General features: G+C 40.3%; 1 protein-coding gene across 2 annotated transcripts in view; it reads left to right on the forward strand.

Moving 5' to 3' along the window:
* SEMA3C (semaphorin 3C) overlaps positions 1-19,015 on the forward strand; it is a 189,392-nt gene that overhangs the window by 129,822 nt on the left and 40,555 nt on the right. For both annotated transcript variants that reach the window (XM_088468803.1, XM_088468804.1), the window contains exons 9-12: positions 2,432-2,546; positions 4,138-4,207; positions 6,693-6,837; positions 10,767-10,989. In XM_088468803.1, the coding sequence (XP_088324929.1) occupies positions 2,432-2,546; positions 4,138-4,207; positions 6,693-6,837; positions 10,767-10,989 (553 nt within the window). The remainder of the gene's footprint in view (positions 1-2,431; positions 2,547-4,137; positions 4,208-6,692; positions 6,838-10,766; positions 10,990-19,015) is intronic.

The following is a 19,015-nucleotide window of genomic DNA, read 5'->3' on the forward strand; positions in this document are numbered from 1 at the left end:
TTTGCAGCTAAAACACTCAAATTTACCAAGAATCGTGTTTTGCTGAATCGTGTTTTTTGATGGTGTATGTGATCGTGTTTCTCCCCGAGTTTCCCATGTCTGACCGCAGCCAAACACTCTCAAACTAGTAGTATGCACATATCAGTGAGATACGTGCAGGCTGCTTTTGTGTAAAAATTAAACAAATAAAGGTTTAACAACTATCAAAAATTTATATGGCCCCCCCCCCCCCCCCCACACTCACAACTCGGGAGGTAGTCTTTTTGAAATTTTTACTTAGGACTGACTTTGCTAAAATGACACCCATGATTATAATCATGATTCTTGGTAAATTCCCGAGTTGTATCCCTGGTTATAAAAAGTACCTGCAAGTTTGGCCAATGGTGTATTTATTTCTATTTGTGTTTTCACCCGTGTATTAAACAGTTTCATGATTTCTCACCTGAGTTTATCTTTAGTAAATTGCCGACTTCTAAAAAATGGTCAAACACACCCGTGATTGCAATCTCGACCAGACACGGAGCTTAGTAAATTTACCCCTAAGTTGTTAGCACCAGCTCAGTTCAACAGTATATTGTTAAACTGTGCTTTCCAGAAAAGACGTTTGCCAGAGTTCAGTAATTAGGGAGTGATCACAAAAGCAGATGTTAGCCTCTTTCTGCATATATACTTTATAAAGGCTTGGTGACTGCTAAAAGCTTTCACCCTTCTTCTCTCCCACCTCTGCAGCAGATTTGTTTTGCTACCATAGCTGAACCCTTTGCCTGAGCTTGTACCGGAGAACTCCAAGGAGAAAGCTCATAATTTAGTAGGGTGTTTTTACTGGGAAGAATTGGAAATTAGGAAAAGCAGTAACAGAAAAGCCCAGACAATTTCACCTGCTTTCAGAAGCTTTCTAAAAAAAAATGGGGATAGTTATACAGATATTCGCTAATGTTTGGTTCTTTTGTGCTTTTAATCAGCAAATATTTTGTAAACAAATGTGATTACTTGCTTGCAGAAACTTGCTCCAAAGGAAAGATTTATGTGGATAATGTTTGACACAAAGAATCTGAAAAGAATAATTATAGAGAAATTGAGTCTAGATATTTATGACATAAATGCACATGATGTAATCTTATGCACAGACCCCACTATGGAATGGTAAATGTAAATCGAAATCCATTTATGGGTGAGACCAGCATTAGCTTTTTCTGCTTTAGTCCATCCTCATCTACAACAGTAGTGTGACAGAAGTAGATAAGTAGAAGGATTTGAACATACAGTACTAACCTAAAGTAGGTGGTATTAGTGCTTTCAAAATTATCAATGATGTGTAATATGTTGCTCCTCTTATCCAGGCAATATATGTGATACACAAAAACACCTAATAGTATAAATATGGGCATTTTAAGAAATGAGGGGCCCATGTGCAAATTATTTGCAGACTCCCCCACTTCCCATATATTGGATATAAAGTTATGTTAGGTCCCAGGCCATTTCCTTCTCATATGTACAGCTGGATAAAGTTCTCACTTACTAGGGCAGAGTGTTCCACTGCATTCCTCTTCAGTAGGCAGTGTTTTGCTCCAGTTCTGAGCCTTATTCTAATCCACTCACCAGCACCTGCACTATACGACTGTACAAGTCAGAGGATCCGTATGGGTAAGCGCAGAGACCCACTGCTCTTCAACTCTTCTCCTCTGCTTTGCTCTGGAAGGACCTGACATGGCTTCAATGCCAGTGGCCACCTAGAGAGATCCTACTCTGGGTGCACAGTGGATGGTGCTTGGCCTTCCAGGCAAGGGCCTGAGTGCACTGAACACCCTGCACCCTGACCCATTGTAGATACTCTTCTGAGTGTATACTGTGTGGCACAAAGTTCAGAGTAAAAGGAACCACACATAATGTTGGTGAGGCTAATGCCTCCCACTCCCTTTCTTCCAATGTAACAGCAATAAACCTGGGGCAATTGGGCAATAATGTCATAATAACGGCTGTGGGAATCTGTGCAAAACTTTTTGTATATGTGTTATGACTTTCTACACTATATTTTTCTCTTATCATTGGGATAATTTGCACCACTATCATTCCTTAACACACACATATACAAAAGACACACACCAGGATATATTATTTTTGTCAGTAACAAGTAACCAGGATGTTTTTGACTCAAAAATAAACCGGAGCACCTGGAGGAAATCCACACAACATACGGAGAACACAGAAACTCCAAACAGATTTATGTTCATAATAACAATAAGTATCAAGAAACATACATTATTATTGTGTTTACTGAAATAATTTGGTTTACTAGATGAGGACAACAATATTATAGGAGGATTTCTGTTTATTTGGTGTTGACATGAATAGGTTATCTTATATAACTGAGCACTGTGAAAGATATGGCCACTAATATATACAGTAACTGTTTTATCATGTTGCATTCTAGAATGACATTGGTGGACAAAGAAGTCTTGTTAACAAATGGACAACATTTCTAAAGGCACGGCTGGTATGTTCAGTGATGGATGATGATGGGACAGAGACCCACTTTGATGAATTAGGTGAGATCATTATGTAGATTAGCAGTTGCTGTGTTTTATGTGCATATGTAGAAGTGCATAACTACAGATTTCTACTTAAGAAGTGTATAGCATAAACAATATTTAGAATAGAATAATGCAAAAACATATGTAATGAGAAGAGTAGAAATCATTGCTGTAAAAAATGATTTCATTTGATACTATTGAATATTTTTGAAAAATATTTTTTAAGCTATTGTAAACGTGTCATTATTTCCTTTGTGCTTTGTCTTTTTACTTAACTAGAAATAAGAAACGCTATTATAATTTACACTATTATAACTATGTTTTTTTAGAACCTGAAATTTACCATATAATATACATACTCATAGGTGTACGCTGCTGCTCCTCTCTCTATGCCTGGCCCAGACATGATGTCAGGTCGTGGCTTATGCTGCTTGTCGAAGAGAGGACCTGCCTGGCAGCTGACAGGACTGTGAAGTTCAATCATAGACTGCTGGCGGCCTATCTAGGAACAGTGGCAAAACTGCGGGTGCCAATCCTGAGTATGGGGGTGCCCGATTGTCATGGCCCATGCTACCTGCTGAGCAGAGTGTCAGGGAGTGGACCTGCTCGGCACTCACAGCTGTGCCACTGTTCATAGGAAGGCAGCCACAGCCTATTGCTGGATACACACTGAGAAGACGGATCTACCATCAGAGCGGCCAATTGGTAAGTTATACACACTTACCAATCAGTTGCTCAGTATGTCTGGGCTGACATCACAACTGGGCGGGCATTTAAATTTGCCCACCCAGTTGTGATGTCAGTGCCGGTGGTCCCTACAACAAGTGTATGGGCAGTCGGCGGGTCGCCCATATACACATGCAGATACACTGATATATCTTTCAGATATATTAGCATCGGCTGTGCTGCAAGGCTGACCTGATATGTCTGTGAACGACGTTGTTCAGACATATCGGGTGTACATAACCGCCAATGCACTCACATACACCTTACTTCCTTGCGCGTTAAACACAGCCCTTCTCAGGTCGCCAATACCCAGAAAATCACCCTGACAGACCAAGGTTTTTTTTTAAGAGACAGATACATCTGTGTCTCTGACCCTGCTCTGAATGCCGAAGCCGTGATCAGAGATAACTCGCTCGGCGCTACTGAGTTGCACAGCATTCACACGTTATGTTTAACGGGACTTGTAGCGCATGGAGGAAAGATGTACGTGGACACATCTGTAGATCGAACGAACAATATATCGACAAGTGTGTACCCAGCATTAGATTAGATTTGCTGACCTTGCTTGTGGGTGGTGCCTGATATTAGGGTATGCCTATGCACACAGGGAACCCTCCCGTGCACATGCCTGTAAACATACTAATACAATTAGTATTAAGAGAGAAAGCTGCGCCCAAGTAGCAGTGGTTAATAGTAAAGATACAGTATGTGAAATGTGCTGTGGTATTTGGCTTGTGGGATCCCTGGAAATGCAGTGGAAGTTAATGCTACTAGAATGGGAGTGCATATTGCTATTAATTCTACTGCTAACATTTTTAAAACAGTTCTAATGACGATGAAAGCAAGAAGTTTAAAGCAAACTGTTTTTCTTTTATGATAGAGGATGTTTTTCTCATGGAGGCAGACAATCCTCGGACTACTCTGGTATATGGCATTTTTACTACTTCAAGGTATGATTAGATATATTAAATTCACAAATGTTTCATGGACTTTATAAGACTTGTTACACTTCCATTTGCGGTATACTAAATATTGGGGAGATTTTAGATTTAAAATAGAAGTCTTGATGGATTATTGTGGATTAGTAATAACAATAAAAATAACATTAGATGATTGTCTAATCCTTGCCTACTTCTTATGTCCATGCCTGCGTATAAAGGCAATACATCTTCCATCATGTTTTTAGTAGTGTGCATTAACTACTAGTTGGGATCTTTCATCATCAATCATTGCAACGAAAAATGTTCTTCTTTATGTCTTGGTTTATTCACTTTTAAAGTGCCATAAGCACATAATATATTATGATGATCTCTGTCTAGTAATCTGTTGTGTCATTTTGACAAGCTTTTCCAAACCTAAACTAACTTTAAAACATTTAAAAGGAAAATTAAAATGTGAATAAAATTCAATTATTTGGCTTCCTCAAGAATGCTACCCAATTGACCTTTATGGTAGCTACAGCCCCAACTGTATACTATGACCCCCATTTATTAATGAGTTTTATCACCAAAACGAGTGATACATTTCTCTGTGTATGATAAATGGTGCTCCAGCCAATCAGCTCCCAACTCTAATTTTTCTAACAGTTCACAGTTGGGAGCTGATTGGCTGGAGCACATTTATCATAAACAGTGAAATTTATCACTCGTTTTGGTGATAAAACTCGTTAATAAATGAGGGCCTATGTGCTATATATATTTATTTTAGAAAAGAAAGATATCACATCATATGTTTACATATAGAAAATATGTAATACCATTCAATGAAAATATTTCCCTGAAATATACTTGTGGAAAGCACATCCACAAATAGTCATAAATTCAAGCTACATCATTATACCAAGTGGGAGTCACCCACTCGGATTTTCTCTCGGTCAGTTGTTGTGTCGGCATCGTACCTACATTAGTACTTAACTTATGTACTAAGAAGGAAGTTCACTTATTTTATTCTCTATTAATATAATTTCATAGGTATTAAATACAATTAATATGTTCCAAGCATTTCAGCACAAAATGTATTATCTTTTTTCTTATCATCACTTGTGACTGACTATGGGAGCTTTTTTTTCTTTATGAACCTGCAAATTATGACATTTTTTTTTTTGGTGATGATTCCAAGTGAATATTTTACTTGTAGGAGGAAAAGGTTACCACTGCCAAAAACATTCAGCACATTGCAGTATATATCTATGTCTTCAGCAGTGGGTGGCTCGTACTGTTTAAAAAGCCACGTATTATTTGTCCACTATAATTAAGATGTTTCCGGGCCAATCATCATACATTCCAGAAGTAGCCGACACTCAGATTTACTTGGCAGTTTGAACAGAAGTCTGTTGATACTAGAATTTATTATAAAAGATAAGTGGGAGGATAATAGCAAAATCTCATTTAATCCAAATTCTTATTGGAATGCACAGTTTAATTGCATGGCAGATAAATGCCTTATTTAATGCTGTAGTTTAGATGGATTATTAGAGAATATTTATGTACAAGTACACCACTTAAAGCCCATATAGAAGATGAACATTAACATCAGTCATTAGACACAGGAAAGTTCAGACCTTAAAAGGGCCGCATGGCAACTTGCCAGTGATGTTATGGAAAATGGTACAACAAATCTGTTTTTCAGTTAGTCTTTATCCTTGTAGAATTTTAAGTGTACTTGAATCTCTTTTTACAGGAAGCTTATCAAGTTGTACGCAAGTAACAGGACAGCCTCATGCCATTTCAAGCTGTGTGTGGGCTGTCTGAAAAATTATATCGAGTAGAATATTTTTTTATTTTTGCTAAGAAACGTCTGCTTGGAGAATAGGCAGTGCCTTTCCAGTATCTGTTCTAAAGTTAAGTTTATTTAAGAGACAAGGCCTCCAAAGTTTAACAAATGTAAATAGAAAGTGTTTTAAATGGAGAAAAGACGGAATTGTTAAGAATTAAGACTGGTTGCTTGCCAGTAGGTAGGATTTCAGATTTTTCTGCATAAACCTTTAAACATGTGGATCTAATCCTAGAGGGAATTGATGTGTGAATGAAACAATTGGAATGAGAAAGTGAAGTAAGCTACTGTGTCCAGACTCGAGCTTTGTGGCACATTTGAAAGAGTATTTCTTGGAAAGCGGTCAGACGAACTGAAAGAGGTATTCACTGAAAGTTTCTTTTGCGAGTGGTTTTCAAAAGCTGAAGTTTAATGTTACAGGGCTGTTCATTGTCAGCTTTATAGGGGGAGCATGATAAAATCTGAAGCAGAAATAACTATGCCAAAGAGCTGCTGTAACCCATAGCAACCAATCAAGCATTTCCCTAATGAGAAATAGTAAAATATAAACATTTTCACATTGATGTAATATTAGATATTATATTAAATTATTATTTTCTACTGTATGCTTATTAAATTCTATTAATACAAATCATGTTAACAGAAGTAATTTTGTTTTTCCAGCTCAGTGTTCAAAGGGTCTGCGGTATGTGTTTACCATATGTCTGACATACAGACTGTGTTCAATGGACCATTTGCACACAAAGAAGGCCCAAATCACCAGTTAATTCCTTATCAGGGTAGGATTCCGTATCCGAGGCCTGGTACGGTAAGTTACACTACTAGGTATTAGAATCTGCATCACATAAGACAATGTTTAAGACAAGTAAATACTGTAAATCCCAACATTTCACATCCAGGTATTGGGACAGCAGCGTAGTCATAACAAGATGGGGGCATGGTCTTGTTGCAGGGGTCTTGCCTAGATTTTATAATCGCTGTCCAATAGCCAGAGCCCTTCCCCTCCAACACAAATTCATTGCACACTACTGGTGCATGTGAAATCTGTTCATTGCTTCTTTGCTTAACAGAGCAGTGGTAACCAGGAGTAACTGCCCAAGTTTCCCACCATGACAGACATGTCCTTGGGCAGGACATAGTACACCAGTTAGCACCGCACCACTGAAATCTGGCAGTTGAGAGGTATGCATTTGTATTGTCAGACAGCAGACAAAGGGGTAAACGAATGATGTGTGGAATACACTATTTGTATGCAGGGGCAGACTGGCCATCTGGCACTTCTGGCAAATGACAGAAGGGCCGATGGCCTAATGAGCCTAATTGGCTATGCTCGGCCGGCATGCTGAGATGGGAGAGTGCTGCAAGGCCATACCTGATAATTGCCCCCAGCCCGTCCCTATTTGTATGTATGTTACTATAATTATACAGAGAATGCAATCGTGATGAAACAGCAAGCAAATGTGAACATTCATCATATACTAACCAGACTATGGCTACAGAAAACCATTGTGGCTTCATGTTATTTTAACTGGTTTAAGATCTTCAGAAGAATTGGTGGAACAAATAACAAAAGATAAAGAGAGTGTTATAGGTCTGTCAGTTGGGTGAATAGCAGTCTTATTTTAGACAAGCATATTAATGTGTGTTATTTAGAGAGGAACTGTCATTTTTAGTTCTATGTATTTTATATATATATTAAAAAAAACAAGCCTTGCAGTGATTCAGTAACCTGACAGGGGATGTAGTTATATGACCGGCATCACAATCCCAACGCCGGAACGCCGGCTAAGGACTTATGAAAGGCATCAAGATACCGACGCCTGCCATAATCCTGATGCCGGAATACAGAACGCCCCGGGCCCGATCGAGGTAAGTACCGGTGCCCGTAATACAATCCCATTCCACCTGACAGAGAGCATAGAATAAGAGTACACATTGTAGTCAGGCTCGGCACAGCATGCTTGTTCCTGGGCACCTTCTGTCACACTGTTTTTCTGCCACATCAGCCAGCGCTTCCCTTTTTTATATATAGTGCAAAAGACACTTTTTTGTTAGTAAATAAATGCGTTCTGGGGTCCAAGATAAAACAGTGCAGTAACCGAGTATAATGGATCCCTTTGGTTGGTGAAGAAATTGATTATTTATTACAGTTATTTATATAGAGCACAAATACAGTATTCCAGTTACCGAGAATATTTGGCCATTTATATCACTCCGTGCCCTGGTGGAGCTTACAATCTATATTTCCCTACCACATGTACACACACATATACACTAGGGTTAATTGTTTTTGTCAAAACCCAATTAACCTACCAGTATGTTTTCTGATTCTGGGAGGAAACCAAAGTACCCGTAGGAAATCCACGGGGAGAACATACACACTCCACACAGTTAGGGCCTTGGTGGGAATCAGACCCAAGACCGCAGTGCTTTGAGGCAGTAATGCTAACCACTACACTAATCATATGGCCATTGATAGTGGTGTGATATCGGTAGCAGGTGGAAACTACTGTAATATTACTTGATGATGCAGAATTGGCAGTAGCAGGACATGGATAGAATAAGTATCGTGCTCCAGGTTTAGCTTGAGAGTGAGATGTGTTCAGAGGCAGCACTAGTAAAGACTGCAGTTTAAGGCCTCATATACAGTACAAGAGTCAAGTATAGCAGCAGTAGACCAGATCAAGCTGTGGTCTGGTACACAATAATGGAAGCAAGGTTGGATGACGACAATCATGGTCAAAACTGGGGTCTAGCACATGGGTACCTGTAATACAGCATGAGCTAAACCCAATACACAAGACAACTTAACAGAGGATGAAGTAGAATGTATAGTCATAAAGAACCTACAGTATAGTCGGCAATAAGAACAGGCAAAGAGACAAGTGCTAGATACTGTTAAGGAAAACAGTAATTGCAATGCCAAATATACATAGTGACTGATGTGCACTGGGCAAGAATGATGGTACTGCAATGGACTCAATAAAAATACCTTTAGAGGGGGGGAGAATTCAGCCAGCTGCAGGGTTACCCCACAGTTAATTGAATGCTTTGCCCGATTCAATTAGCTAAGCCACAGATGCTAGATCTTTCCTCGAAGCCTTGGGAGTTGCGAGGAAAAATCTGCATTAAAATGTGGGCTTCTGCACTTAATACACAGGGAAAATGCTGATTAATGAATAGCTATGGGCGTGAAACCTGAAACGTTTCCACATGCGGCTAATTGAATGCCCCCCTTTAGTGTTCCTATGTGATTCGTCCCAGGCCCATTACGCTAAATCTGTGTATCCACTACACGATATATTGAACGATTACAACATCGTTGTCGTTCAATCGTCCGCAATATCATGCAGTGGATGTGCCGTCAACGACCAGCAATGCACGCTCCCACTGGTAGTTGACACCGTCGCTCATCACCCGAACCTGCTGTGCAACCTGACAATATCGTCAGGTTGTGCAGGTTCGGGGATGAGGGAGGGTGCCGGCACTGAACGATATATAGTTCAGTGTGGGCTCAATGTCCACTGCACAATATAATGAATGATAAGAATGTCGTTATTGTTCAATCGTTCATTATATCGTGTAGTGGATACGCGGCTTTAGGCAGAGTTACTAATTAATGTTTGTCCTGGCATAGACTTGATCAAGGGGCCCAGTGGGGCATGTGTCAGTTCCCTGATTTGGCCATGCCCCCCAGTGCCCAGGCCTCTTTTAGCTCTCGTTGTTCCTGCTCTGAGAATCAGGGACCATAGATTCTGCATCTTCATCTTTACCTTAACAAAAGACAAGACAAGAGAAAACGTGCAAGTGATATTTGACTTAGACATTATTACAGTCTGACTTATGCTTATGCGATCTGTTGTTTGTGATCATTCGTTATACAGGTCCAGAAACTATAATTCAGATTTCCAACTATAGATGATTTAATGATTTATTGATCTGCATAATAATTAATTTTGTAGTCTCAGTATAAAACATTGGACCTCATTCAGAGCCGCTCGCAAAATGCGAGCGCTCGCTCTGAATGAGGGCGGCTGCTTCTATGTTCAGAGCCGGCCTCCTGGCCGCTCGCTAGGCTGTGGGTGACCACCCACAGCTTTAGCGAGTGGCCAGGTTGATGGTCGCGATGGTCAAGTCTTGTGGTAGGGTCTCGTCTGACGCAAGCCCCAGTGAGCTCTCGGCTCTGATGAGTGATGTCAGTGGGGCCGCCCCCACACGGCAGGCGTTTCCTTCAGGAACGCCTCCGTTTGGCAAGCCACCCCCCCTGCCCCGCCTACAAAACAGTGCGAGCTGTCGATCACCATTGACAGCCGCCCCTTTTGTAGTGAGCCCCGGAGCGAGAGAATTTCTCTCTCGCTCCGGGGCTTGCGCTCGCGCTGTGCGGCCGCTGCGCGTGCGCAGGGCTCAACATCGACCCGAGTCTTGCAAGTGCATAGGCATTTGCGAGCGGGTCTGAATGAGACCCAAAGCTCTAAGATTTGGGGACAGTTGTGTCCAGAAAACATTGATGTGCTTAGTCCCAGGAGATCTTAAATAAGTATTACTTATGATAATATTTATGTGTGGTCGAAAAAAAAAAAACTGCAGAAGGAAACAGCGTATTTAGTAAAAGTTGTATGAGCACATGTATAAGTCAATACAATAAAGTCATCCGTTGGTGAGATACTACTTTATTAATAGTCATCTAGAGTATACTGTACATGCAGCTGATATGCAGTTAAATCTTCTTCTTTTTAGTGCCCTGGAGGTGCATTTACCCCAACTGTGCTGACAACCAAAGAATTCCCAGATGATGTTGTTACCTTCATAAGAAATCATCCACTTATGTTTAACTCAGTCTATCCAGCACATAAGAGGCCACTTCTAATAAGAACAGGAACAGATTACAAGTATACAAAGATAGCAGTGGATAGAGTAAATGCAGCAGATGGGAAGTACCACGTCCTGTTTCTTGGAACAGGTAAGCAGAGCAAGTCAAATAAAAATATTTATACAGCGGGATCATCTGACTTCCCTGAATCTTTCTCTAAATTCATCATGATAGGTATAAAGTGATGTATTGTATTAGCTATGGTTATATTTATGGCATCATGATTATTATAGTTGTACAGTACAGTGATAAATGATTGGAAGCTGTGGATAAGTGGGACTTCAGTAAATAGAACGTCAAGTGTAAGATTTTATGCCTTATAAGTACATCATTATTTCTGGAAGGAAACTTTGAAGTTGGGTATTTTTATGCTGTTTTATATTCTCTTCTATTCATGGAGTTCATATTCCAGGAAACCAGTGACAAAGAGTTATACACTTAATTTAATCAATTTGTGGTGTACAGGGCATTTTCAAGAATAAAATGTAACACAATTTATTTTACCATAAAAGTATAGTTCTTGGCAAAAATATTCAATATGGGAAGTGGCTATTAATATCCAGATTATCAACTGTAAAGGCAACGTCATAATTACATGTAATGCAGGAGGTGCAATCCCTACCATGCCCATATTACCTAGTGAGCTTAAACTATGTGTATATATAGGGCCTGATTCACTACAGATTGCTATTGCGATCATGGCTATGATTATGCACACAGGTCTGCTGCGAAAATATGCTAATAAATGCAATCACAAAGCCATCGCACAGCCAGTATAGAGACGCCTACTACCGCTATCTCACAACCGTAATACCTTGCAGTCCTGCGTATACATCGGGAATGTCGAGTAACATCGACCCCTCACACTGAATTACACCTGGTCTGACCTTACTCAGAAATTGCTAACCTTGTCGCACGCAGTAAATACTCAAGCTGCATATGCCGTCGCAGTGGCTAATTTATGCACGCCAATGAAACAGCATTCAAACAGACAGGCACGCCTGCATTTCTTCTACAAATCCCCTGTCACCACCCCCAAACGCTGACGTCCAGTCCCTTGACCTGCAATGGCTTTGTATCTGCGTAGATGATCGCAATGCCAACTCACGCACGCTCACTGCGGGGCATACACATGTGCAGTACGCACCATCGGCCCATCTGTGTACGCTATTGCAATTGCGATCCATGCTGAATCTGGTCCATAGTTACATAGCATAGTTACATAGCATATATTATACTTGATAATGCATAATACGCTTTATATATGGCACATATACATATACTGTATTCTACATGTCCGAACTCATCTCAGTCCACACTTCCTCTGACCCACTGCAGCTCTTCTAGTGATTGCATTACAAATAGCGATATATGCAGATATGATACATATGATAACCATAATCAAATAAACAAATGACCAGTGTGAACAGGACACAACTTGATCGATTGTTACCACACACACATACAACAATAGGTAGCTGGCTTGCACAAAACCTCATCTTCTACACATATGGTTCCATTGTGTTAAAGTTTAGTTTATTTATGGATATAGTTACAAATGGATATACAATTGTCAGCACATCAGAGAGTGAAAGTCTGTCTGATGTTTTGCCATTTACTGCATTTGATCTTGCATATCAATGCTACATTGTAATCTTCAAGACCACATTCTATTGTTAAATACAGTGTTTTTTTTATTTATACACAAAATTAAAGACAACACAGTTATATTTTTTGGCATTTCAAGAGTATAAAATAAATTACAACAATAAAACATAGAAAAGAAACTTATTGCTACCTGGTTTTGCTTTTTGCTTTTATATGATATCTTTGTGTTGTGATATTTTACATGGCTAACCCTCCCCTCCAGGCTGCTCCCCATCCTCCCCCACAATAATTCACCACTGCAGACCCCTTGTCTATACTATCAGTCCACATTGGTAATGAGCTGCCGCCTTGTGCACATCATGCAGAACGAGCAGATGAACGAGCAGCATGGTTAGTGCAATGGTTATTACTGAGGTCATGGGTTTGATTCCCACCACGGCCCTGCATATCTTGTATATTCTCTCTGTGCTTGCGTTAGTTTCCTCTGGGTACTCCGGTTACTGCAGTGCTAAATAAATAATAAGTAAATAAAATAAAATTAATATAAATGGATACTAAAGAGTAGTTAGCACCAGCACAAGTTTCGGTCTAAGCACCAGGGACGGGATGCACCAGTGTCAGAAATGCGGTCAAACCCCCGAAAATGGTGTTAGTGGCGGGATGCATTGAATGCAAATTGCTATACATCTCGCCCCAGGTGCCTATACAGATGGGTCCACATACATCTATAAGCTTTTGTATTCCCGAATACAAATGAGAAAACTGAGTGATTACAAAGTTTCCACGTTTTTCATTGCTAGTTCAGACTTATTCAACTATATTTTTTCCTTCTCTTTCTCGTCACTGCCATCCTGTTTAGTAGAAAAGGGTTATTGCCTGACCAGTGAAAATTGGACTTAACGCCATGTTCCTAATAAGGAAGAAAGACCGATATTGTTTGCTTCAGGTTCACTGCCCGTGAGTGCTCATGAGACAATGAGAATGAGTGGTAGTAAGAAGGAGGCTTCTGGAGTGAGAATATTGCTGACTCTCGAGCACGTATTTCTATACAGATATTACATCTGTTTTTGCTTTCATAAAAGAAAAACTGTTAAAAAAACACTTAAGTAGTGCACTAAGCAGTCTATAAACTGAGTGAATGCAAATTTGTTGGTTTTCTTTAAATAGACACTTTTCATTTTACACTCGTTTTTTCATGTGGCTACAACTGATATCACTTCCAGGCAATAAAACTAACATATTTGCCTCAGCTGCGACTATTTTTATACAATATTGGTAATCATTGTAACACTGTAGTCGTTTAGCTGTAAAATCCATGGCAGATAGTGACAGAGGATTGATGGAAGTGAGGCTTTCCAATCTCAGACTGCGTTTGCTTTAAAGCTAATAATGCATTGTTTATTACAGTATGTGCCAAAGCATTATAGCACTGCCAGATTTATACTAATCATTGGATAGCTTTAGAGTTCTAAACTGGACTGTGCTGTATTGTTTACATTTTATGGGATTGTTATCGCAAAGCGATATTATAAAAATAAGCATTATATAAACTTAGTATACATTTAGTTGGAACAGATTTATCAAGTGACGACAAACTATCTGTCATGGAAATATATTGGTAAGCCCTTTGTATTATAGAAGCTGCTTTCACACGCAATGGTTTTCACAAAGACACTGAACAATGATTAAAACAATCTATACATATATTTTTCTTGTAAGTCTAATGCGACGTGCATGGATTTGTTTTAATCTTCTTTCAAAATAAAAATGTAATAATATAGATCTCAGCAACTGTGTATTGAGTTAACATGCATAATAATCCATGAATTGTGAGATTGCAAATCACTGAATTTAAACTTATTTTTCAGAAGAATGTATTAGTATATAATATACTAATATGGACAATGGGGCTGATTCAGCATGGATCGCAACAGCGTATGCAGATCGATTGATGGTGCGTACTGCACATGCGTATGCAGCGCAGTGTGCGTACGTGAGTTAGCATTGCGATCGCTTTCCAATCACTCAAGCAGAATAAAAGCCATTGCAGAGTGAGTGACGGGAGGTCAGCGTTTTGGGGTGTTAATGGGGGATTGCTCAGTGAAACCTAGGCATGTCTGTCCATTTGAACGCCATTGCATGGGTGTGCATAAATTATCCACTGAGACGGCATATACAATGGTACTCACTGCGTGCAACAAGACATGCAGCTTCTGCGGCAGGTCAGACCTGCTGTAATTGTGCTTGAGGGGCCGATGTTACTCGATGTTACCAATGTATACGCAGGACTGCAAGGTATTACGGATGTGAGATAGAGGTAGTGGGCATCTCTATGCTGGCTGTGTGATGGCTTTGCGATTGCATTCATTAGCATATTTTCACAGCAGACTTGTGTGCATAAATGCTGCTGCAAGCAACATAGTGATCCATGCTGAATGAGGACCAATGTCAGTTCCTGTAGATATATCACTAATCCAGTAGGTCCTTTTTATAATGTTATTTGGTCCCTCAGATCACATAACCTGCTGTGAGCAGAGGCTTCTTCTCCCCACAATTTCCCGTGAGCTACAGTACACACACTCTTCCAGGTCAGTGTAGAGCTCAGTAGAAATGGCGGAAAACTCAGCACCATTGCTTACAGTAGGTCACGTAATCGACAACAACAATGCTTTTTCCCTGCTCAAAGCACTGGTAGGTGGGTGGAGGTGTGGGAGAGTGTATGAAGTGGCAGAACAAGAGACTTAAAACAGCAAACTATTCAATCAATTAAAACCTGGCAAAGCAATCACCACATAAAAATCATACATGTCAGGCATGTTTTTTACTTTTTTTAAAGGAGAAATGTCTCTATATAGGGACAAGATATACCCCTTCCACGTCCAGATTCCATTTTGGAGAGCTGGGATTCTGGACAGGGAGCATGTCCATGTCATGATGGAACCATGACCACATTATGGAGGATTTGTATGCAAACATCACCCCTGATGGCATACCTAGTGCTTTCGAGGCACAAGGCTGCCCTTATTTCCCTACCCTTCCTACCCTATGGAGAGCATCAGTGACTGTCAGTGACATACTTCCCAACTTTCTGAATCATCAGACAAAGCAGACTCTGAAAGCAGCAGTACCATTTAAATCAGGATAGTTGGGAGGTACACTCATATTTTTATATTATTAATGGTGCTACTCTCCAGCTACCATCAGTGCCCAAAATCTTGCCTCCAAGATTTATAAGATAAACCATGAAATGGAATGTAGTTCCTCACCCAGAAACCTGCTCAATTCTTTCCCTGAACTCTCCAACACCTCTTTATTTGGTCCCACAAAAGATGACGTATCTACTGCATCTCCTCTTTATCTTATAACCTCACAAATCTTGTTGATCCCTGTCTACTGTGCTCATTCCAACCTTAACTAAAATGTGTTCCCAATACTGTACAGAGACTGAATTAACTAAGGTGATCAATAGTTTGATCACTGCTAAGTACTCACTTCTTATTTTCCTAGAACTCTATTCAGCATTTTGTATCATTGACCACTCTCTTCTCATGCAATTGCTGAACTCCCTGTTCTAGTTGTCATCCTGTTATCTAATTACTCCTCCTAACACACCTCTCATTGCTTCCTTTATCAGTTGGAGTACTACAAGGCTCAGTCCTCTGCTCTACTCTATCTATATCATGTCTTTTAATAGAAGTGCATAATTTGTAAAAGTGCATTTCTTACCAAATTCAGCATTATACCGGCATTATTAGATGACATCTTCAGCTGATATTGACTGAGAACTGACACCTATCTCTTCCTAATTGGCAGGTAACCTCATCGCTGCCGCAGAACATCTAATTTTGTATTATTTGCAAAGTGTACTGCATATTAGGTAACCTCCTCGCTGCTGTAGAACATCTAATTTTGTATTATTTGCAAAGTGTACTGCATATTAGGTAACCTCATCGCTGCCGCAGAACATCTAATTTTGTATTATTTGCAAAGTGTACTGCATATTAGGTAACCTCATCGCTGCCGCAGAACATCTAATTTTGTATTATTTGCAAAGTGTACTGCATATTAGGTAACCTCATCGCTGCCGCAGAACATCTAATTTTGTATTATTTGCAAAGTGTACTGCATATTAGGTAACCTCATCGCTGCCGCAGAACATCTAATTTTGTATTATTTGCAAAGTGTACTGCATATTAGGTAACCTCATCGCTGCCGCAGAACATCTAATTTTGTATTATTTGCAAAGTGTACTGCATATTAGGTAACCTCATCGCTGCCGCAGAACATCTAATTTTGTATTATTTGCAAAGTGTACTGCATATTAGGTAACCTCATCGCTGCCGCAGAACATCTAATTTTGTATTATTTGCAAAGTGTACTGCATATTAGGTAACCTCCTCGCTGCTGTAGAACATCTAATTTTGTATTATTTGCAAAGTGTACTGCATATTAGGTAACCTCATCGCTGCCGCAGAACATCTAATTTTGTATTATTTGCAAAGTGTACTGCATATTAGGTAACCTCATCGCTGCCGCAGAACATCTAATTTTGTATTATTTGCAAAGTGTACTGCATATTAGGTAACCTCATCGCTGCCGCAGAACATCTAATTTTGTATTATTTGCATAGTGAATAGATTACTAGACCTTGTTCTTCTTAGCTCTGTGGTATTCCCTGTTTCTTTATGTTAGGACATTTATTGCTAGCCATATTAGTTGGAGGATATTGGGGGTTGATTGGATTCATTGCATACACATGCAGGCACAGCCTATTTAAGTTTCATATGAGAGGATGAAGGCCCCTGGGCTGTGTAGGGCATAATTATTAGAAGTGCATAATTTGTAAAAGTGCATTTCATACCAAATTCGGCATTATACCGGCATTAAACCGAAGTTAAACTGAAGGAAACCACTCTAACCTTAAACCATTCTTCAACAAGATTATATGGACAAAGTATAATCAAGAAATGTAAGTTCGCAATATCCACACTGCAAGCAACTGCTGTCTGCATCACCTGGACAATCTTCTCTTGCCTCTGTTTGCTCACTATGCGAACTCACACTTCCTATTATTTGTACTGACTCACTCGTTTCACAAACAACTCATAGCTTACTGTATTCTGTGCCAATTTCAGCTTATTTCTTAGAAATAACGTCTTCCCACCTCTTCTCTTTCCCTAGCCTGTCATCTGTCTTCTAATTCAGTTTACTTTAATAGTCCATTTCTCCTCTTTTCCTCTGCTCAATAATAGTTTGGAAATTGTGCAGGCACATTTTCCTCCATTGTACCATTACTTGCTTCTCTTCAAATCTTTTATACTGTTTTTAACTCTCATACTTTTTCCTCCATCTAGTTTTCCTCCCCCTATTCAACTCATCCACACAATTATCATATTTACTTCCCCCTCCACTCATTGTCTACCTAATCCTCTGCTCTACCACCTTTTACCACCATTATCATTTCCCCCTTGTATTCTCCACCTCCTCCTTCCTTTTTCTCCTATTGTCTGCCTGCCTTCCTCTCTCTCCTCTCCTATTGCTACACTTTCATTCTCTTCTACCCCTCCTATGACCTACTACCCCACTGATAATCACTCCTCCAAACCTCCTCTCCATGTCATCCCACCCCACCCCACCCCCATCATATTAAACTCCCTCCTTGCCAACCACCTACAGGTTCTCTTCCCAGCACTGGTCCCTGCTCAATCTCTCCGCTACATTCATGTCGGCCAACCATATTAAACTCACCTTCTCGCTATGGCAACCCAAACAATCTAATTCACATCTCTCCCACAATCACTGTCCCTCTATCTTGCGCCCTCTGGAATGCCAGATCAGTATGTAACAAACTCGTACCCACCCACGACCTTTTCATCTCTAAAAACTTGCATCTCCTAGCCATTACTGAAACCTGGATTTCACCCACTGACACCAATTCCCCTGCTGCTCTGTCCTCTGGGGGCCTCATCTTCTCTCATACCCCTCGGCTTGGGGGTCGCCATGGTGGTGGGGTAGGGGTCCTTTTATCCCCAGGATACTCCTACCAACTCCTAGCCTCTGAACCATCTCTTACTTTCTCTACATTTGAGGTTCATGCTATACGCCTCTTTCAACCAGTTTACCTTAGAGTAGCTGTCATTTACCGTCCCTCTGGCCCTCCTTCAAAATTCATTGACAACTTTGATTCCTGGCTCCCTCACTTTCTCTCCTCTGACCTTCCCTCTATTATCTTAGGTGACTTCAATATTCCTATTGATATCCCCACAGAAGCCTCTGCCTCCAAACTCCTTACCCTCGCGTCTTCATTTGGTCTCTCCCAATGGACCTCCTCACCCTCACATGTGAGTGGGCATTCGCTTGACCTGGTCTTCACTCACCGTTGTGATATTTCTGATTACTCCAATTCCCCATTCCCCCTCTCTGACCATCACCTCTCTTTTAACCTATCCCTCTCTCCTTCCCTTCCTCTACCTCCTAAGGCCACAATCACTAAGCGTAACATTGAGGC

The sequence above is a fragment of the Taudactylus pleione genome, unplaced genomic scaffold (genome assembly GCF_031769625.1).
Source record: "Taudactylus pleione unplaced genomic scaffold, aTauple2 ptg000086l, whole genome shotgun sequence".
In the NCBI taxonomy this organism is placed as follows: Eukaryota; Metazoa; Chordata; class Amphibia; order Anura; family Myobatrachidae; genus Taudactylus; species Taudactylus pleione.